The 23,585-nt window shown below is 43.8% G+C and overlaps 1 protein-coding gene across 2 annotated transcripts in view; it reads right to left on the minus strand.

Moving 5' to 3' along the window:
* dennd1c (DENN domain containing 1C) overlaps positions 1–23,585 on the minus strand; it is a 103,105-nt gene that overhangs the window by 34,270 nt on the left and 45,250 nt on the right. Inside the window, exons 5-10 of one of the 2 annotated variants that reach the window (XM_072248357.1) lie at positions 19,206–19,325; positions 10,803–10,872; positions 5,290–5,370; positions 3,904–3,978; positions 2,339–2,392; positions 12–122 (exon numbers count right to left, since the gene is read on the minus strand). In XM_072248357.1, the coding sequence (XP_072104458.1) occupies positions 12–122; positions 2,339–2,392; positions 3,904–3,978; positions 5,290–5,370; positions 10,803–10,872; positions 19,206–19,325 (511 nt within the window). The remainder of the gene's footprint in view (positions 1–11; positions 123–2,338; positions 2,393–3,903; positions 3,979–5,289; positions 5,371–10,802; positions 10,873–19,205; positions 19,326–23,585) is intronic. The other variant, XM_072248358.1, reaches the window with a different exon arrangement.

Consider the following 23,585-nt stretch of genomic DNA (forward strand, 5'->3'; position numbering starts at 1 on the left):
CAGGCACATACCGTGCTCAGCTTGCTGCAAGTGATGATAATGCGTCTCTCATGCAGCATACTGGCGAAGAGGTGCAACATGTTGTTTACGTCAACAGCAACCACATATTCTGTCAGGTTCCTCTGAAATGCAAAGCAGAGTTAGCTAAAAAAAGGGCAACAAGCAGAAACACATATTGTACATGCTGATATTTACTGGAGAACCTGAAGTATTGTGAGCAGTTTTGAGCCATGCATTTTCCAATATTGCATTTCATTTGCCACTTTCTTGCCCATTCTCCTAACCTGTCTAAGTCCTTCTGCAGCCTACCTGTTACCTCAACTAACCGCACCTCCACTAGTCTTTGTATCATCTGCAAATCCTGCAACAAAGCCATCTATTCCATCGTCTAAATCATCGATATACAGCATAAACAGGCCCAGAGCTATCAAACGCTCTTCATATGACAAGCCTTTCAATCCCGGAATCATTTTTGTGAACCTCCTTTGAACCCTCTCCAGTGTCAGCACATCCTTCCTTAGATAAGGAGCCCAAAACTGCTCATGGAGGGATCGTAGGGCTGCAGGACAACTGGATGATTGGGCTACAGAGTCAATATTCATGTTCTGATTTGGGCATTTATTGCAACCCCATATTTGCAAATACTCTCAGATTAAAACAAAGTTTGTTCTGCACTATTTGTCATAATATATTTATTCATATTAGGGCATGTTCATAGTTCTGCTAAACATAACCAGTTGCAGGAAATCCTGCAGTACCAAAAATCTCACCAACCCCCTCTAGCGTATTCTCAGAGGTCTGCTCCGTGGTATAAAGATTATGTATGTATCCCTGTAAGTGCAAGAAATGCTACAACTGCCTATTTATCTCCTCCCTTACCTCCATTCAGGGCCCCAAACAGTCCTTCCAGGTGAGGCAACACTTCACCTGCGAATTTGCTGGGGTCATCTATTGTATCTGGTGCTCCCGACTGGCCTCCTTTACATTGGTGAGACCCAACTTAAATTTGGGGGTCACTTTGTTAAGCACCTCCTCTCCATCTGCCAAGCATGGAATTTCCCAGTTGCCAAACATCTTAATCCCCATCCCCACCCTCAGGGTGGAGCAGCAGCGCCTTATATTCTATCTAGGCAGTCTCCAACCTGAGGACATGAATATCGATTTCTCCTTCCAGCAAAAAAAATCCCTTCCCCTTCGCTCTTCCTCTATTCCCCACTGTGGCTTCTTACCTCTTTTCAGCTGCCTATTACTTCTGCCTGGATCCCCTCCTTCTTCCAATTCTCTTGCAGTCTACTGTCCTCTCCTATCAGATTCCTTCTTCTTTAGCACTTTACCTTTCCCATCCACTGGCTTCACCTATCACCCTCTAGCTAGTCCTCCCCTCCTCCCCCACCCACATTTTTATTTTAGTGCCTTCCCTCTTCCTTCCCGGCCCAAAATGTCAACTATTTATTCATTTCCACAGATGCTGTATGACGTGCTAAGTTCCTCCAGCATTTTAAGACCGTAAGACCATAACACATAGGAGCAGAAGTAGGCCATTTGGCCCATCGAGTCTGCTCCACCATTCAATCATGGGCTGATCCAATTCTTACAGTCATCCCCACTCCCCTGCCTTCTCCCCATTACCTTTGATACCCTGGCTAATCAAGAACCTATCTATCTCTGTCTTAAATGCACCCAATGACTTGTGTGTACTGTGTATGTTTGATTGCATTCTGTTTGTCCCCATTCTCTCCTCTTCTTTTAAACACTTTTCCCTGGCTGAGTTCGTTACCAGTCTGATTTTTAAATGTCCTTCAAATGTGCATTCTAGCAGGGGAGTAGGGGCTGGAATGGGTTAGTTTTGGGTTAATGTCACATTAATCAGAAACTAACACGGATCGACTGGTTTATTATTTCAAGTGGTCGAAACTCTGGCTGATAACTGTACAAGCGTGAGTGTGATAGAGTGAGAGCATGGTAAGGTGTGTGATGATAGTGAGACATACAACACTGTAGGTGCAAGTATACATCTGAGTTCATGTTTGAGTCTGAAAAGTGAGTGAGCGTGCACATGAAGATAATTCCATTGTGGTCAAATATCTTTTACACTTACAAAGTGTAAGACAGGAATCTACGTGGTAGGTGAAATCAGCACTCCAGTATCATTATTGGGGTGGAAAGAAAGAAAGACTAAAATCAGAAAATGGGTGGGCTCCTGACACTTCCTTGCTAAACTAAATTTTGCCATTGGCCAGACTGCCCACAGGGAATAACCCATCGCCCACCCGTCTGGAACCATCACTGCAGCCCCCCCACCTCCCGTCAGCACCCCATCACATCCTGTGATACTTACACTCTCCGGGATTGTAGGCAAGCTGTTGCTGTCAGGGGCAATGAAATAAGAAAGCTGGGGGAGAACAAAGAGGAGACGAAGGTCACATCATTGTAAAGATTACTGTCTGCAGAGTCATTATTTATGTCAGTGATTAGATTGAGAATTGATCAACATTGGAAGGCATATCCTCCAACAATGACAAGATTGACGTCAAGCGGTTAATGGAAAATGACAAAAGCAAGACTGAAATGGTAAAGCTGTCATTGTAATAAAAGTATTGAAGCATGAGATCTCTTTCATTGTCTTCTGTTCTTAACCCACCCTCTCATTTCCGCTCTCTTATCTTCTTTTGTTCCTTTCGTCTATGTTACCTGTGTGCCTCCTCCTCCACCTCTTGCTTTCCTTGGGAGTGGAGGAGGGGTGTTGAACAATTTAACATACAGTTGATGACTTCACTGCAGAGTGGGCCTATTGTCCTGGACAAACGGTCATCTGCACCTATCATGGTTTGTTTAATTTTCTTTTTGTGAGCTCCACTTCTGACAAACATAGCTCAATTTCCCCTTCTAATGTGATCAGGATGGAGGGAGGGGTGGGGGTGGGTACAGTGTTGATATGGATTTCAATCCATGAACATCAATTCCTCCTCCCTGACAAAGGGTCTCGGCCTGAAACGTCGACTGTACCTCTTCCTAGAGATGCTGCCTGGCCTGCTGCGTTCACCAGCAACTTTGATGTGTGTTGCTTGAATTTCCAGCATCTGCAGAATTCCTGTTGTTTTCCTCCTTCCAGTCCTTTTTTTTCTTATTTCCCCCACCCCCTTCCCTCTTCTTCTATTCCCCATTCTGGCCTATCTCTCCTCCTCACCTGCCTATCATCTCTCCCTCCTTCTCCCCTTTCTCCCACGGTCCACTCTCGTCTCCAGCCTTTCCTTTCCCTGTACCCGGCTTCACCTATCACCTTCCAGCTTGTCGTCCCCCTCCCCCACCACCCAACCCCTCCCAACCTTTTTATTCTAGTGTCTCCCTGCCCCCCTCTTTTCCAGTCCTGATGAAGGGTCTTGGCCTGAAATGTTGAGTGTTTATTGATGCTGCCTGACCTGCTGGGTTCCTCTGTCATTTTGTGTGTGCTGCTCCATTCCAGCATCTGCAGAATCTCTTGTTCATATTGATCCAACCTTTAGTCCCCAATATGAGCTACTGTACTCTGTGTGAAATGGACCCCTTGGACCAAGCATCTCATCTGTCTGTTGAAGAAGGGCCTTCACCCCCTAAGGAGACTACTACAGTCAGTAAGATTCTACCCATGGGACTATAAAAGCCCAATTGTAGAGTAAATGACCTATAAGCAGCATTTACTAGGGATTAACCCTTGCTCAGAAAAGGAAATGTAACAGCCTACTCACACTGCAGTTAGAGTACAGGTTAGTTCACAGCAGGCAAGTTTTCTATACCACATGTGGCATATGTTGCTAGTTAATTTGATCAACATGCAGGTGTGGGGTTAGATGCTGTTTAGTTATTGGGTTAATCTTGTCATTGCCAGTACAGTGGTGTTGGTCATCGGGATTTTGCCCGACTCACCGGTGCCATACCACTACCAGCATCCCTCTTCATGTCTTTCAGAAATCGTTCCGTCGTAACTCCCAGCTGTTGGGCCTTGTGAGACAGTATTGTGTGATTATTGTTCATTCTGAAATATCACATTACAACCTTATATTTTAGCATTTTTTGCACTATGAAATGCCTCAATTTTCTTGTTCTCAGGAATGATTCAGCAGTGAGTACTTTTGGCTGAATCAGTCAGCTGTGGATCCAAGGCCTAAACAAAAGGCTTTGAGCACACAATCCTTAGCAACACACACAGTAAGTGCTGGAGGAATTCAGGGAGCCAGGCAGCATCTATAGAGGGAATAAGCAGTTGACTTTGCAAGTTGACCCATTCATCAGTACTGGAAAGGAAGGGGGAAGAAGCCAGAATAAAAAAGATTCATTTCCAGTCCTGATGGCGTAATTTTGACCTGAAACGTCGACTGTTTATTCCTCCTCATAGACCCTGCCTGACCTGCTGAATTTCTCCAACATCTTGTCTGTGTTGCTTTGGATTTCCAGCATCTACAAAATCTCTTTATGTTTAGCACACATAACCTTGTTAGTTGCAGGTGTTCTGCACTACTAAAGCAAGCTATCCTGTGCTCCCTCAGTTGAAAACGACTCGGTGGCTCCAAATCTTTCTGTTTAAGTGATCACCAGTGACAATTTGTTTTTCCACCCTTACTTACCCCTGAACTAAGGAGGCAGTTTACTCTCATCTACATACTGTAAGGGTGGCAGATTCCCTCCCTCAAAAGAAAGATATTGAAGGACCAGAGAGATTTACACAACAGCCTTTGTTACCGGCATTGATATGAACATTAATTCCATATTTAAGAAAAAATGTTCAAAGTTAAATTCCACAGCTGCAATGGCCAGACTAATGCAATCATTTCTGCATGCCAACGTACCCGCCAAAGTAGCTAGGTTCGTGTGTGTGTCTTAATCAACGTCACCAGCAATTTATTTGCTTATTACTCTAATACTGCTCCCTGTGCACAGATTGATGCCAGGTTTCTTAGAACAGTGGCTACATTCCTAAGGCACTTTATTCCCTGAGCTCTTGAAAGGGATTATAGAAGTGCAAGATTTTCTTCTAAGGAAATCTTGTGTATGTGATTGCAGTAAAACAGGGATAGCAGGATTTCCGGTGAAGACTGTTGGCTTACTTTAGCCATTCTTACCATCCTGGAATTACTGGAACCATCTAAAGTGGGCCAGTTGATCTCAGCTGTTCAATGTGCCTTTTGTAGTCTGTCTGCTTCCTGGGTTCAGACTGGGAGCAGAAACAGACTATGGGTTGGTTACTGGATAAAATTTGGATACCCCAGGCAGTGAAAGAAGTGGAATAAATACGGCTTTATTCTATTTACTTACAAATTCGAGATTGAGTGGAGAGTCTGACTGGGGTGGTGGCTGAGCATGCAGAAGGCTTAGGAGCTCTTTCATTTCACTGTACTGCAGGAACAAAAATGCACACATGATACTTCAAGCTGAGCAGGGCTGTGGAGCTAAAACATTATCAGAGGCCAGAGAATTAAAAAATGGAAATAATCATGTGGAAACATTCCTAGAGTTAAAAATCTACAAACACGTTTACTGGGACAAAGTAGAGTGAGCTGTACCCTGTAGTTAACCCGTACTGTACACACCAGTCAGACACTTACACAATCCCAACCCCGGGATCATATAGGCATAACCTTGAAGGATGGGTGGGCAAACAACGGGGACTGACGGTCCTTGTCCCCAACTGTCTGGAGCTGTGAATAGACAGCAAACTGACAGGAAGGTCCCTCTGTCATACTAGGTAGCCTAATGTCTGGTACATATGGCCAGAATCTGAACAGTAGGTATTCAAATATTCACATAGGGGCTGTCACTTCTTACATTCTATAGTTATTTGAAATGCCAACTCATTCAGGCCATGTAAACTGAAGTCTGGAAGCCCTTAAACCTACCTTGTAATCTATAAGACCACAAGATAAAGGGACAGAATTAGACCATTTGGCCCATTGAGTCTGATCTATTTTCCCTCTCAGACACATTCTCCTACCTCCTCCCCATACCCTTTTATGCCCTGACTAATTAAGAATCTATCAACTTTTGCCCGATGACTTTCCACAGCCAACTGTGGCGTTGAATTCCACTCTGCTGCTAAAGAAATTCCTCCTCATCTCCATTCTATAAGGACATCCATCTATCCTGAAGCTGTGTCCTCTGGCTCTGGACTCTCCCACCAAAGGAAACGTCTTCTCTGCACCAACTCTACCAAGGCCTTTTAACATTCGATAGGTTTCAATGAGGTTACCTCTCATTCTTTTGAATTATAATGAATACAGACCCAAAGCCTTTAAACACTCTTCATATGACAAGCCGTTCAATCCTGGAATCATTTTTGTGAACCTCTTTTGAACCCTCTCCAGTGTCTATTGTTTTATGTAATTTCATTTACCCTGTCACCATTGTAAAGCAGGCTGTCACAAAGAGACATCTTTTACACAACAACCTGCAAGTTAGAAGGTGGAGTCGGCCACTTGGCCTGTCATTTACTCCACTATTGGATGAAACTATTTCTGTTCCAACCTTAACACTGCAATAATTCCCCTTCACCACTAGGTGGCCAAATGCACTGTGACAAAAGGCAAAAGTTGTTGGGAGCGTGGAGGAGCAGCATCTAAAGGAAACTCTTCCTCAGAATATGGAACAGCATGAAGGCAATTCCCAAGGAATGTGCCAGTGGGTCCCAAGAAACATTCTGGGGCTAGGGTCTGTCAGAACAGAATCACTTGATGTTCTTGAGCCATGTCAATACTAAAGATGTGACTCCTAGTTGGTGTTGTTCAACTTCCTCCTTCACTTTCTGGTGAAAATGGACCAAATGGAACTCCCCTCCGGGGACAGTGTTCCAGTTAAGGTGACTATGTTCTAGAACCCAATAAGAGTCTCCTGAAGTTCACTGAGAGAAGCACGTCTAATATTTGCTAGTTTTTTCTTGACGGCCGGGTCCCAGTAGGAAAAGCATGTCAGCAACATATTAGAAGGAAGAAGGCTGTGAAGGCAGAGTGCGGTAGCCCAGGTATACTGGCACCCCAGCAACTGGTCACCCTCATTTGTGATTTCCCTAGGTCTCAGAATCTTTATCAACCTGGTGGACAGGACCAAAATGACGACCAGCACCACAAATTCGTAGTTACAGGTTGGTTAAACACCAAATAGTCTCTGTTGAAGCAGTTCTGTCCAAAATCCTATCCAAATGGTGACTTACAACTCCAGTTTGTTAGTTTCCTGGTTATGTCTTGGCGTGACTCAAATAGCGGATGTGTCACAGATCAAAGATCAATTTTATTCACCGCTTACATTTACACTATTAGGAACTTACCGTGGTGTGTTGGTCAGGGTATGACATACAAGAAAAAAACAACATTTAATAACTATAAAGAATAAAGAATTATACAAAGTAAAGTTAGAGCTTCCGGTACAGATATGGGATAAAATTGTATATACTGTATCTATAAATACCAGCATGTATTTACAATGTAAACAGCATTATAAAAAGTGGTTTAAAATGTTTACAGTACAGTGCAATGATGGGGGTAATAAGTTGGGGAAGGGTGGGGTTAACTAGAATGGTTGAACAGATTAGAGGCGTATAAGATGATGAGAGGCACTGATTGTGTGGATAGTCAGAGGCCTTTTCTCAGGGCTGAAATGGCTGGCACGAGAGGGCACAGTTTTAAGGTGCTTGGAAGTAGGTACAGAGGAGATGTCGGGGGTAAGTTTTTTATGCAGAGAGTGGTGAGTGCGTGGAATGGGCTGCCGGCAACGGTGGTGAAGGCGGATATGATCGGGTCTTTTAAGAGACTCCTGGATAGGTACATGGAGCTTAGAAAAATAGAGGGCTATGGGTAACCCTAGGTAATTTCTAAGGTAAGGACATGTTCGGCACAGCTTTGTGGGTTGAGGGGCCTGTACTGTGCTGGAGGTTTTTTATGTTTCTAGATTAACTGTCTGGGGGAAGGAACTTTTAAGATGGCATTAAGTTTTTGTTTTAATAGCCCTACAGCACTTTCCAGAAGGAAAAAAAGGCAGTTTGCTGGGTGGGTAGTATCTGCAATGATTTTTCCTGCCTACTGCTTTGTCCTGGACACATACAAGTCCTGCAGAGAGGGTAGACTGCAGCCAAAGACCTTTTCCACTGACCTGATAGTTCGCAGTAGTCTTCGTATGTTGTGAGAGGATGTTGCATCAAAACAGACAGTAACAGCTGACCTGGTACTCCATGAGAGAGTTCTCCCTCACTCAATAGGGAGCCCTAGCGGAAGTCTAAAATGTTTCTTTGAAATAACCCTTCCAACCATGGCAGAAGAGCTATTGATCATTTATGCATCCTCCAACATATGTGACCACCGTGCACAAGCCATTAGCACAAGCTGAGAGAATGACATCCAAGGCCAGGCCATTTATAGTCATCTCTGAAGCTGATGAAGGAATGTCTATAAAAAGATAGAACTGACCAAATGTGGGGCATCCCTGAGGCATTCCTCTTCCAATCTGAAGGAGCACCACCAAAGACTGCTTAACTCTAAACAGACACACTGTGGCACTATGCAGACAATGAACTCTGGTCGCAAGGCTGCCTGAATCTGAATTGTATTCCAAAAGGGTATTCATAATCCATATCACCTTCACCTGGTCAAGGAAAAGTAAGGCAACAATCAGGCAGTCCTGTAGGAATGATGGACTAAATGGATATTATCCTGGATGAACCAGCCCAGAATCATATAGGAGGATGTGGGTCAGCATCATGCTAGATAAGTACACATAGCATGGGTAAGGACCATCCTGTAATCCATGCAGAGATGGGAGATCAAGGGGCCAGTGTTTTTATCACCCATCTTCAGCAAGAAAAAAAATGTCAGTCCTGTGTTGTGAGCAGAGCATCAATCAACTGCCAGGTTCTCCCTCAGAAATGGTGCATGGTTTTCAACCAGGGTCCCAAGCCTCTCTGAGGAACTCCACAGCCAGTTCGTCCATCATTTGGGACTTCCCCCTGAAAACTATTGGAGGACATGGGTCAGTTTGGCCAATGCTGATGAAGTCCCTCAACACTCTTGGGCTGACCTTCAATAGCCCTTTCCATCAATGACAGGAGACTCAGAATGGGACACCAGGATGTCCACCACCTCAGTGATGGACTCCAAGTTATCGCAGTGCCTCACTCCAAGTCCCCTTGCTCTTCAGACAGACACCGCTAGTGGCAAATATCAGCACTTCATATTAAGTTGTGAAGAACCCATGGCTCCATTCTTGGAGTCATTAAAGTATACAGGTGCAGTTGGGGGGGGTCCACAAGAAGAGGTGTCACAATGACGTATATATAGGGGTGACTACAAGGATCTAAGAGCCACACTCATTCTTCATTAAAGGTAATGAATGAATGAATGCTTGAGAGAGAAAGAGTGCAAAGGAAGTGGAAACTGAGCAAAGGAAGTGGAAACTGAGGGCAAGATGTATGACAACAGCTGCGATATCAAGGTTATCTCTTGATTTATGTCAGTGAACAGTTCACAGCTAATGGGCTTCCTTCTGGAGGGATAAGAACCTTCATTATCTAGGCAGCCCTAGCTGAGATGGGCCAGAAAAATAGGATGGGAAGGGAGTTTACATGTGCACAAGATATAAAAAAAAAATGGCTTCCCTTTAGATTTCAGCAACCCACTCCCAGGATATTATATTCTCTCTTTCATTCCCATTGACCTTCCTTAACACAGTAACCAACCTTACAGGATGCACAAGGTGTACTTAATTAGGCTTGCAAAAGCTCTTTCCCACCTCTTACAATCTAAAGTTCGGGTGGTGGGGTGGAGATACGTCTCTACCAAAGGAGGTGTAAGGTGCTCCTTCCTTCCCTCCACTAGGGCAAGGTATAGCACCTGTTTAGCCCCCCCCCCCACCGTCCAGATCAGAATCATGCGAAACCATGGAAGCAGGTGGTGGATGGTCGTATAAGCAGCTGGTGCACATCACAAGTCCTGCTTATGTGACCACTGACACCAGGCAGACAATCTCTGAAGAGTATTGATAATGGCTGGGGTCACCCGTCTTGTAAAGAAACTGCCCAGACAAAGGCAAAGGCAAACCATTTCTGTAGTAAAATTTGAGACCATGATCACCCACATCCTATGACCAACACGGCACATAATGATGTTGATGATGACAGTCTAATGTAGATGGAGAACAAAACATCTCCTCTCTGCTCCATAGTTTCCACACTTTGCCATGTAGCTACTTCACACTGGTTAGGGCCAGGTGCTTTCAGTCAAATCAACCAGTGCTGTCCCCACCCAGAAAGTTTGTGCTGGGACAGTGTAGAGGAGGCTTCAACTCCTTGTGTCATTTGTGCTGTATCAGGACTTGCTGTGTATTATGGGACAGGAAAGAGAAAGTTCACACATACACACAGACACAAAATGCTGGAGGAACTCAGCAGGTCAGGCAACATCTATGGAGATGAATTATAGATGCTGCCTGACCTGCTGAGTTCCTCTAGCATTTTGTGTGTGTTGCTCTGTATTTCCAGCATCTGCAGAGTTATTGTGTTAAAGAGAAAGCTTATTCTCTAACTTGTGCTGTTCCTGTCAGGATAACATACATGACACGTATTGTAGAGGGAGTTTATTCTGCATATAAGCCACTTCATTCCTGCCCTGCAGTGTTTGAAGGGGCAGTGTAGAGGCAGTAAATTTTGTCTGTTGGAAAGTTTGAAGATCCGTAAGATCAAACTAATTCTCTGAAATCTAAAATCTATCCATATCTACAGCAGATGTATATTACAAGGTAAGGTTTACTCATGTTATACAGTGAGGATAATATTGTAATATTTACTGTACCTGTCCTTTTGCCAAGAAGTCAGCTATATTGTTTAAGAGTTTGTAGAAAACTTCAAACCAGGGCAGGAAACTAGAAGACAAATGGAAACAATTGATTAAAAGAAATGCATAGCTCTGGTATAATGGAGAAATGAAACCGAGACGTCACAGCCCAATTATCAACTTTAACTTAAGAAATTGATACATTTTATTTCCCACCCTGGGTTACGGAGTCATAGAGAGATTTTTAGTGCTTTTATCCTTTTCTATGTCTTCACTGGGTGGCCAGGTGGAGATATGTCTCTACCAAAGGAGGTGTAGGGCGCTCCTTCTCGCTGGCAGTCTGCAGGCCAGCCTTGGGCAAGCTGTAGCACCTGCTTAGAACCCCTGATCAGGGTCACGTGAAGTGACGGGAGACAGTGGCGGATGGTCGTATGAGCAGCTGGTGCACATCACAAGTCCTAGTTATGAGGCCACTGACGTCAAGTAGACAATCTGTGAAGAGTATTAATAATGGCTTGCAAAGACACTGCCCAGAAGAAGGCAATCACAAATCACTTCTGTAGAAAAAATTTGCCAAGAACATTCGTGGTCCTGGAAAGACCATGATCGCCCATATCATACGACATGGCACGTAACAAACAAATGAATGTCTTCATATTCCAAAATTCCTTCTATCATAGTTTTTCTATTTATTTCTCTTTCATTGCCTTCTCTGTCAAACACTTGTCCTCTTGTTTACTCCTTGCTGCATGCACCTGGATGTCCTCTACTGCTTTAGATTCATTCCCACCCTTCAGGAGGATGGGTAAGAGAAGGCTATTCAGTCATACTGCCATACAACCCCGAGCCAACAACTGCATATGTGACTCCTCAGGGAGACAAATTATGAATGAGAGTCCTAAAAGATTTGTACCTAGAAACAGATGTACTCAGGGAAATGCAGATTAAAAATGTGGAGGTTGTTTAAGGAGCATTTGCATGGCGTTCCGGATAGGTTTTCCCATTGAGGCAAGGGAAGGAAGGTAGGGTGAAGGAATCATGGATGACAAGAGATGTGGACCATCTAGTTAAGAGGAAGAAAGAAGCTTACTTAAGATTTAGGAAGAAAAGATCAGACAGGACTCTAGAATGTTACAAGATAGCCAGGAAGAAGCTTAAGAATGGACAGGAGAGCGAGAAGGGACTTGAGAAGGCCTTGGAAAGTAGGATCAATGCACTTAAAGGCATTCTGCATGCACTTGAACAACAGAGAGATGACTAGAGTGAGGGTAGGACATTGGGGGATAAATCTGCTTGCAGTTGGAAGAGATAGGGAAGGTCCTTAATGAAAATCTTACTTCAGCATTCACCAATGAGAGGGACCTTGATGAACGTGAGGACAGTACAAAACAGGCTGATATAATGGAACATGTTAACGTTAAGAAACAGGATGTGCCTGAATGAATTCTTTGAGGAAGTGACAAAATAAATTGATGAAGTCTGAGCTGTGGATGTGGTGTATTTGGATTTTAGTAAGGAGTTTGACAAGGCTCATTCTGAAAGTCAGGGGGCATGGGATCCAAGGAAACTTGGCTGAGTAGATTTAGAATTGCCTGGTCCACAGACGGCAGAGGGAGTTAGTAGATGGAATGCATTCTGCCTGGAGGCTGGTGACCAGTGACGTTTCACAGGGATCCCTGCACCTTGTGATTTTTATAAATGACTTGAATGAGTAGGTGGAAGGTTAGCAGGTTTTCAGGTGACATGAAGGTTGCTGGTGTTGTGAATAGTGTAGAAGGTTGTCGCAAGTTACAAAGGATCATTGATATGAATACAGAGCTGGGCTGATAGGTGGCAGATGGATTTCAATTTGGAAAAGTGTGAAGTGATACACTTTGGAAGGTCGAACTTGAAGCTGAATACAGTGTTAATGGCAGGATTCTTAACCGTATGGAGGAGCTGAGAGATCCATGTCCACTGATCCTTCAAAGTTGCCATGTGTTGATAGGGGGTTAAGTATGTGTGTGGCGTGTTGACCACCATTAGTTGGGAGATCTGAGCTGCAATGTAATATTGTTGCTCTATGAAGCTTGGGTTAGACCACATTTGGGAGCATTGTGTTCAGCTCCTGTCGCTTCATTATAGGAAGGACGTGGAAGCTTTAGAAAGGGTGCAGAGGAGATTTACCAGGTTTGCTCCATGGATTAGAGGGCATACTGTATCTTAGAGGATAGGTTGAGTGAGCTAGGGCTTTTCTCTTTGGAGCAAAGGAGGATGAGAGGTGTCTTGATAGAGGTGTTCAAGGCGATAAGGGTGGACAGCCAAAGGCTTCTTTTTTACAGGGCAGAAATGACTAATATGAAGTGGCATGATTTTGAGGTGATTGGAGGAAAATGTAAGTGGGATGTCAGAAATAGTTGTTTTTTTTACACAGAGAGGGGTGGGTGTGTGGAATGCCCTTCTGGGACAGTGGTAGAGAAGATATATAAGGGATATTTAAGAGATCCTTAGGTAGGCACATGGTTGAAGGAAAAATGGATGGCTATGTAGGAGGGAAGGATTATATTGACTTCAGAGTTAAAGGGTTGGCACAACATCATGGGCTAAAGGGCCTGTACTATACTGTTTTAAGTTCCCCATGTTCCTAACTTTGGCATTACTGGAGCTAACAGTATCCACAGTGCAGATTAATTTAGGGCCCTCTAGATGCGTGAGGCAAATGTTTGCTTAGTTGAGCCAATTCTTTCTTCAGCCTTGGAATATAATCTGAACCACAACAGAATGATTAACTTGAATCCAGATCTTCTGAAATGAGATCCTTGGAAATGAATGGCAGTGATCAGGGGAGGAATCTCCCTCCCTAGTCTCTCCTCTGGAGGGCACAGGGCTGCAAAGAAGTCTCACATGCTGCTGTTCCCTTCTTCTTTCTCTGAAGAGAAGACTTTTCCACTTCTGGAGGGTGGAAATCTTCCCTGCCTCTCCTTTGTTAGATACACCTGTTCATCAATGTAAATATCTAATCAACCAATAACTTGGCAGCAACTCAATGCATAAGAGCACGCAGTCATGGTCAAGAGGTTTAGCTGTTGTTCAGAACAAACATCAGAATGGGAAAGAATTGCAATCTAAGTGATTTTGAGTGTGGTATGATGTTGATGCCAGATGGGGTGGTTTAAGCATCTCAGAAATTGCTGACCTCCTGTGAGTTTCACACACAACAACAGTCTCTAGGGTTTACAGAGAATGGTATAAAAAGCAGAATACAGTCAGTGAGCAGCAGCTCTGTGGGTGAAAATGCCTTGTTGATGATAGAGGTCAGAGGAGAATGGCCAGACTGGTTCAAGCTGACAGGAAGGCAACAGTAACTCAAATAACCACGTGTTACAACAGCGGTGTGCAGAAGAGCATCCCTGAACACACAACACCTCGAATCTTGAAGTGGACGGGCTACTGCAGCAGAAGGTCATGGATATACAGATATACAGTCAGTGGCTACTTCATCAGGTACAGGAGGTAGCTAATAAAATGGCCACTGAGTGTATGTGTGGCAATCTTTTGGGCAAGGTGTGGAAGTTAAAATCCTGTCTTCTTGCTTCAGATACATTAAAGATCCCTTAGCAATATCTTAAAGGGAGCAGCCAGTTTATCTGCTGTTTTTGACAGAATCTTGACATTATCAGTGACACTGCAAACAAATTCATCTCATTGGTGTTTGATTGCTGCTATAAAGCAACACTTCCTTGCTTAAACTAAAAACAATCGCTATACTTTAGAGCACTTCATTGCACACACTATGTGCAGAGCGTCCGTGTTGTTTTCTGTTCTCAAGTTGTCACTCACCATTCCAGGCAACTTTAGATTTCAAAATATTTCAGGAAACATTTCAGTTCCTCTGAATGTGGTTGGCAATAGAAATATCAACTTCCACTCTGCCATGTGACCACACACACACACACACACACAGTTCATCTCCACTGGAAAGCTAATTTTCTTTGTAATCATGTTTCCTTTCTTAGCTGGGCAAAACCACTCAGTGATTACTAATCTGCTAAATGGGGAGGTCCCAGAAGCTCCCCTTTATGAATACTGTATCCTACATGTACAAATATTGGTACTTCTGGACAATTACTGGTCCCTGATTGTGCCTGAGTAATCACAGGATTTAATGTGGGTTGTGTTGTTTCAGGGTTTACAGGGCAGTAAACATGGACTTGTGAAAAGCTTTACTAAAGTCCCATGTTAGGTTGGTCCAGAAAGTTTAAACATGAGATAATTGGGTCACATCTGAGAAGAGGCAGAGGGCATTTGTGGAGGGATTCTTTTCTGACTGGTAGTCTGTGAGTTGGGACATGGTGTTGTAACTTAACAAAACACTGGTTAGGCTTGGAGAGTTGAATACAATTTCAGTCACCATGCAACAGGGACCAGAATCAGGTTTAATATCACTGGCATATATTGTGACAGTTGTTGTCTTTGTGGCAGCATTACAGTGCAATACATAATGACAGAGAAAAAGCTGAATTACAGTAAGTGTATATTATTTATTAGATAGTTGAATTAAATTAGTAGTGCAAAAATAGAAATTTAAAAAAGCAGTGAGGTAACGTTTATGGGTTCAATGTCCATTCAGAAATCGGATGGCAAAGGGGAAGAAGCTGTTCCTGAATCATTGAGTGTGTGCCTTCAGACTCCTGTACCTCCTTCCTGACGGCAGCAATGAGAACAGGTATGTCCTGGGTGGTGAAGGTCCTTAATGATGGATGCTGCCTTTTTGAGGCATCGCTCCTCGAAGATGTCTTAAATACTATGGAGGCTAGTGCCCATGATGGAGCTGACTAATCTTACAACTGGCTGCAGCTTACTTCCCCAACCCCATACCAGATGGTGCACAGCAAGTTAGAATGATCTCCACTGTACCCCTATAGAAATTTGTTATGTAATTGCACTGGAGAAGATGCAGAGGAAATTTACCAGGATGTTGCCTGGAATGGAAGACTTTAATTATAAAGGGAGAATGCATAGGCTGGGTTTGATTTCCCTGGAGCAAGGTCACATGAGAGGTACTTGATGGATATAGTACGTCAAATTATGAGAGGCTGATACAGGATAGATAATTAGAACCTCTTTTCCATGATAGGGGTGTCAAAGTAAGAGGAAATGGAATTGGTTTATTATTGTCACATGTACTGAGGTACAATGAAAGGCTTGTTTGCATACTGTTCATACAGATCAAATAGTTACAGTGAGTTGAAGTAGTACAAGATAAAAATAACAGAAAGTTAAACAACATGTAATAGCTAATAGAAAGTGCAGTGCAGACAGAGAAGGAGGTGCAAGATCATAACTGAGGTAGATTGTGATGTTAAGAATCAATCTTACCGTACTAGGGAACCATTCAATGGTTTATAACAAGGGGTAGAAACTGTATTGAAACTGGTGGTACATGCCTTTAGGCTTTTGTATCTTCTGCCTGATGGGACACTGGAAAAAGACAATGTCCAGAGCGAGTAGCATCTATGATTATGCTGACTGCTTTACAGAGCCAGTCTGAGGAGGAGAGTTTAAAAACGCAAACACGAGGAAATCTGCAGATGCTGGAAATTCAAGCAACACACCCAAAATGCTGGTGAATGCAGCAGGCCAGGCAGCATCTATAGGAAGAGGAACAGTCGACGTTTCGGGCCGAGACCCTTTGTGAGTCCTGACTGTACCTCTTCCTATAGATGCTGCCTGGCCTGCTGCGTTCACCAGCATTTTGTGTGTGTTGCCTGAGGAGGGGAGGCTGGTTTCCATAATGTGCTGAACTGTGTCCGCCACGCTCTGTTGTTTCTTGCTGTCGGGGGCAGAGCAGTTGCCATACCACACCGTTATGCATCCAGATAGGATTCTTCCTATGGTGCATAGACAAAAGTTGGTAAGGATTGATGGGCACTTGTCAAATTTCTTTAGCCTTCTGAGGAAACAGAGGCATTGGTGAGCTTTTGTGGCTGTGGAGTCTACGTGGTCGGACCAGGACAGGCTACTGGTGATGCTTACTCCCGGGAACTTGAAGTTGTCAACCCTCTGACCCTCAGCATGGTTGATGTAGACAGGAGTATGTGCCCTGCTCCCCTTCCTGACGTCAACAACCAGCTATATTGAGGGAAAGTGTACAGCATGACATCATGTTATTAAGCTCTCCATCTTCTTCCTGCACTTTCTTCTCCTTCCTCCATCTCGTTATTTGAGATACAGCCCAGTATGGTGGTATCATCTGCAAACTTGTAAATGAAGTTAAGCAGAATATGGCCACACAGTCATGAGTGTGCTGGGAGTAGAGAAGGGTGCTGCAACCTTGCTGGGCACTGGTGTTGAGAATAATTAATGTGGAGGTAAGTAACTAGCCACACACGTACTAAATGCTGAATGAACTCCGCAAATCAGGCAGCACCTATGGAGGGGAATAAATAGCTTAGGTTTTGGACCAAGGACTGGAAAGGAAGGGGAGAGAAGCCAGATTAGGGTGCTGGGGAAGGGGAAAATGTACAAGCTGGTAGGTGAGGGGAAAGGCAATGTGTATTCCTCTCCATAGATGCTACCTGATTTGCTGAGCTCCTCCAGCATTAAGTGTGCATTGCTTAAGCTATCAAGCATCTGCAGGATCTCTCGTATTTATGAGTAGCCACACATAACCTGCAGTGAATTACTCATCCCTGTCTCCTCGAAGCCTCTGTGCCACTTACTGGTTACATATTAGTAAGTGTGATGGTACACCTTGTACAAGATCAGATGAGAAGACTCCAACAGCTATGAAGAAGTACAGAACCATTTAAGGCAAACAGATTATTTGTTCAGCACCCCAACTATTTCCTCCTCTGCCACTAACACACGAAGGTTACAATGTCCACCAAGTACGTGATGCTCTATATAATATGCTGGAATGCCTTAGTCAGCATCTCCAAAACCCACTACCTCTACATGGGTCATATACTTGACGTGACAGGAAGGCGTTTTAAAGGGGATCTGAGGGGAAAGTTTTTTCATAAAGATTGAAGGTACATTTATTATCAAAGTATGGATGCAATATACAACCCTGAGCTTTGTCTTCCCCACAGGCAGTCAGGGAACCTGTTCGAAAAGTAAATGTCAATGCCCTCCGCGTGCAAAAGAAACAGATCATGCAAGCGGCAACAAAAAATACAATGGAAAAACACATAATATAAAAAACAAAACAAAATTTAAAAAAAAGAGTCAAGGCATATTCAGTTTGTTGCATCATTCTCCGTAAACTCTAGAAAATATTGTGTGTGATAATCCCAGGAGATCAGAAGTTTCTGAGATACTCAAACCACCCTGTCTGGCACCAGCAATCATTCCACGGTCAAAGTCACTTAGGTCATATTTCTTCCCCATTCTGATGTTTGCTCTAAGCATCAACTGAACCTCTTGACCTTGTCTGCATGCTTTTATGCATTGAATGCTGATTAGATATTTGCATTAAGGAGCAGGTGTACAGGTGTACCTAATGAAGTGGAAACTGAGCATAAAATTTCAATACTAGAACCAAGTGACAATAAAGAAATTTTGATATATCTCCAATTGGTGTCTTGGAAGACAACCAGGTGTTCACAAGTAGCTACTGCCATTGCCTTCTAGCCTGTAGAGATGGTGGATTTTGGAGGTGCTGACAAAGACATTCGGGAAGATTAACAGAGAGCATCTTGTTCTTGGTGCACGTTGTAACCTTGGTGTGTTAGTGGCAGAGGAGAAAATAGTTGGGGTAGAGGATTGGGTGTGAAACAAACAAGTTGCTTGGCTTAGATGGCTCTGCACTTCTTGATAGTTGTTGGAGTTCTTCTTATTTGATCAAATACAAGGTAAACCGTCACACTTAATAATATGTGACAAGTAAATGGTACAAAAGCTTTGAGAAGGCAGGAGTAACTCATTCACTGCAGGATATTATAGTATCTGTGGGATTGGTTCTGTTAAACTGTAGGTCAACGGTGACCCACGATATTGGGGCAGTAAGGCTGCTGAATGTAGTTTGATTATTTGAAAAGGATACTTGTCTGACACGTGCATAGTCTGTTACTTGCCACCTGGTGACCATTGCCTAGATTTTCTCTCAGTCCTGGAGATCCTTCATTACCTGTGGAGCTGCAAGTAGAACTGAATTTTACACAGTCAGCCCTGAACACTTTCATTGCTGACTCTGCGGTTCTTCGTGGACAGTCTCAGGAGCATGACAGGTTGTAGGATTTCAGTTTTGGAAATGGAGTGGAACTTGGTGTTTGAGGAAGGGGAGTTGGCAATGTGGGTTCTTTACCAGCTGGAGTGAGGAGACAGGTATTTGGAGAGAAGGACTAAAACAATTCTGTTTTGTTATTTTTCATAAGTGTTTTGGGAGGAAACACAGCTTGGAGAAATTGTCAAAGTTCTGGGCCCATCACCCCATCCTACCTGAGGATGCAGATGCAGGTCTTCGAACTCCCAGTCAGCCGACAAAAACCAAACCGCTGAAATCCATCTATATCTGTCAGGACGAAAGTGAACTGCTGGACTGTGGTACTTTCCCATTCCCTACCAAACAAAAACAGAATTCTATAGTTTAGTCATCAAATATCTCTTTGGCACTGCAGAGTAATCCCCATCTAGTGATCAATTCACTAGAGGATTTCATGAAGACTAATAAAACCCTATGCTTTGTTGTCAGGAATTGTTCTAATCTGGCACTTCATAAAGGTTCTCTGAAAGGATGGACACCTTTAACCAAAGAGGTGAATAATAAAATCCTCACTGGAAAGGTCAGCTGATTAAGCTACAACAGTGCGATTGGTTACTGAATATTTTTTGTGGGGGGGTGGTGGTTTGAGAAAGATTGGGCTGGACTGTTAAGTGCCCATGGTTTAGTAACTTCAATACCCAAACGAGCAATAAACAATTTGTTAGAAAAGTGTAACAGATTGAGAAGTATTTGTATTGGGGGGGGGAGGAGCCACATTGTCAAAACCCTGCATTAGAACTAAAAGTGGAGAGGGGAGTTAGCTGGTATGAAGAGAAGGGAGTGGTAAGATGGGGGGCAGAGGTGATTGATGGATTGAGGAGGGGTGAAGGATTGAGTTGGTAGAGTAGGGTAGGTGGATAATAGATGGCCGTCATGTCTACAACACCAAAGGATGTCCAGTAGTCTGAGTAACGAACAACCTGCTGGAGGAACTCAGCAGGACAAGCAGCATCTGTGGGAGGAAAGGAAATGTTGATGTTTCAGGTTGAAACCTTGCATCAAGACTTAGAGATGAGAGGGGAGATGGCCAATATAAGGAGAAGAATGGGAGTGGTGTGAAAGGAGACTGAAGTGAATGGTGGACTGGGGAGGGGGTGTACAGTGACAGGTAGCTTGTGTAGGAGAGGGGAGCTGGGAGACAGTGGCAGCTCGATGATAGATGGAGGCAAAGAAAAGGAGAGGAAAAAGAAAAACACAGTCAGGGCAAGGTGTGGGATGAGGAGTATAAAGATGGGTGACAGCTGCTGGAGGGAGACAAGCAGGAACATAAAGGACTCCAGTGAGGAGATGTTAATGGGAGCCATTGGGAAGAGGTGAGAGAGAGGACTGGTTGGAGAAAGTAGAACAACCCACTGGAAGGGAGACATCTAAAATCAGGAAACTCAATATTCGTGCCAAGGGGCAGTAGCAGTAGACTACCCAGGTAGAATGTGATGTGATTTTCCTCCAGTTTGCATTGGGCCTAATCCTAGCATTTGAAATGGCTGAGGATGGACAGGTCTGTGTGGGAATTGAGTAGGGAACTGAAACAGCTAACAACCAGAAGCTAAGAATGGCCATTCTGGACTGAGCATAGATGCTCTGCAAAACAGTCACCCAGTCTGCACTGGGTCTCATTGAGGTAGAGGAGGAGACGCAGGAGCACCGAAAGTGGTGGATAAGATTGGAGGAGATGCAGGTGAACCTTTATTTCCCTTGGAAGGGCTGTTTAGGTCTCTGAATGGTAGGGAGTGAGAAGGTGCAAGGATAAGCGCTGCACCTGCTGCGAGGTCAGTGATCAGGGAGGGCGAGTAGTGAATAATGAGCAGACCAGGGTGTCACAGAGGGACTGGTCTCCAACTACACCAGCAGTCTGAATTTTGGCTTTGAATAGATTAAGTATAAATAAGCCAGTAATCTTTTATAGTCTTTATAATACTCTGAGAGGCACAGAAAGAGTAGACAGGGAGTTTCTGTTTCCCAGGGTTGAAGTGTCTAATACCGGAGACATGCATTGAAGGTGAGAGGGGGTAGGTTGTAAGGAGTAAGTTTTTTTTACTTAGAGAGTAGTGGATGCCTGGAATTTGTTGCCCGTTATGGTGGTAGAGGCAAATACATGAGACGTTTGGATAGGCACATGGATATAAGGAAGATGGAGGGATATGGACATAGTGTAGGTAGGAAGAATTTGTGCCTGGGTACTTCTGATTTGCTTCTTAGCTGGTTCAGCACAACACTGTGGCCCGAATGTGTGCTGTACTGTTCTATGTTGTATGTCCTCAAACCAAATTACACATGAAAGCTGGACCAAAGAATTGGGATGGCATCATTCCCTAGCATACAAGCATGACACTATTCCTCATAAACCCAGGAGGAGAAAGCAGAAATATCAACAATAAGTTTAGAGAAACCAAATCCCCATGTGACTTTTTTTGTAGGCCATTATCAATTGAGAAAGAAATAACTTTATTAGGAATGAAACAACTTCTGTACAGGTTTCCCCCACCATCCGAAGGTACAGCGTTCCTCTGAAATGGTTCGTAAGCCAAAATGTCGTAAAGTGAAGAAGCAATTACCACTTATTTATATGGGAAAAATTTGTAAGCGTTCGCAGACCCAGAAATAACCGACCAAATCATGCCAAACAACACGTAAAACCTAAAATAACAGTAACATATAGTAAAAGCAGGAATGATATGATAAATACACAGCCTATATAAAGTAGAAATACTTTTCCACAATCATTACTGAACTGTTCTCCGTAATGAAAATCTCACGCAAGCGTTGTTGGCAAAAACACTCTCTCCAGTAACCTTTAAGCTATGAAGCTGCCAAATCATACCAAATAATACGTAAAAATACACAGCCGATATAAAGTAGAAATAATGTATGTACAGTGTAGTATCACTTACTGGAATTGGGAAGACAGCACAGAGCACACTGATGATGGTGTGTTAGACTGAGTCGTCGCAGGTTGGGATGGTACAGTGGCCCCCACCCTCCAGGCCGCCGAGCGATACATTGCCGTGAAGCATGCAGGAATGCAGCAGTAGCCGGGAGACACACAGCACATCTTTAAGAAAAAAGCCGAAATAAACAAGCTAATTAATTAGGTGCCACCCGGCACGTAAATGTCGGCCCAGATCAGAGGCGATGCAATGGGTACTGATCTGGGCCGACACTTACGTGTTGGCGGCACCTAATTAATTAGCATGTTTATTTTGGCTTTTTTCTTAAAGATGTGCTGTGTGCCTCCCGGCTACTGTTGCATTCTCCGCGAATCAGTATCTGTCTGTGGCCTGGGGGTTGGGATAGTGGGACATTGGGGTGTCATTTTGTCATCTATTTCCATTACAGCAGGCAGCTCATCTCCTATGACTGCTCGCCTCGATGTCGAAGGTCGAGGTTTGTCGTCTGCTGTGGCTGATGTGGAAGGCTTGCTTGACTGCTGAGCCTCGCGTATTTTTCTATCACACAGTTCTTTGTAAGGACTCAAACCATCCTGCAAATATCTCCTAAACCGACGTACCCTTTCAAAATTAAAGTCGTACTTTATCATTACTCATTCGTTTTCGATGGTTATCCTTTTTTCTTCCAATTGCATCAGCTCTTCATCTGTCAGTTCTTGGTCACGGGATGCCAAAACCTCTTCAAGATCATGTTCGTCAGCTTCCACAAGCCAAACTCACATTGTCCTTACTTCGTTCACCATGATCAAAACACTTAATTATGTCTAGTTTTATGCTAAGTGTAACACCCTTACGAGCTCTTTTAGGCTTTTCCGATACCTTAGAACTCATCTTGCAAACGGCTGCTCACAGGCACGTGTTAAAGCAATGCCGGTGAGAATGCCGTTCCGAATCCGGGGAGAGCGGCTGCTCGGGGCGCGCGCTGCCTTTTATCGTGCGCTGCTTTTTTTTCATAACAGTGAAAACACCTTCTGAAAGCGAAAACAGGGTACTAATGTAGGTCTTTCATAACAGTGAGGTTTCGTAAAGCGAATGTTCGAAAAGTGGGGACACCTGTATAGCAATCCAGTGTCAAAGTGAGCCCACAGCATTACACCTGACACTAATGAGACAATTTTGCATGGAAATGCTTGGCTAACTGATACATTCAGGTATCGTTCTTCCACATTCAACCATTTATCCAGTCAGCGCAAACAAAAAGTTGAACTGAAGAACCACCTAGAATGAAGGCACTTCAAAACTCCCGTAGCCCGCGACAACCTGTGATTGAGATCTGCTCCAGTTTGCCTACCATCACAACATGCCAACAGCAGATCAGATTATTGGCTCTTTTCTCAGCTCGGGAACTCTAGACAATAAAGATACATATGTCAGGATGTTCTTCAGTGACTACAGCTCAGCATCCAATACTATCACTCCCCTGAAATTCAACACTAAACTCCAAGACTTGAGTCTCAATAATTCCCTGTGCAAGTGGATCCTCCATTTCCTCACAGGTAGATCCCAGTTACTACAGTTTTACAATAGCATCTCCTCCACAATCACCATCAGCACAACTGTACTACAAGGCCGTGTGCCTAGCCTGCTGCTCTACTCACTTTACACCTA

The sequence above is a fragment of the Mobula birostris genome, chromosome 32, assembly GCF_030028105.1.
Source record: "Mobula birostris isolate sMobBir1 chromosome 32, sMobBir1.hap1, whole genome shotgun sequence".
In the NCBI taxonomy this organism is placed as follows: Eukaryota; Metazoa; Chordata; class Chondrichthyes; order Myliobatiformes; family Myliobatidae; genus Mobula; species Mobula birostris.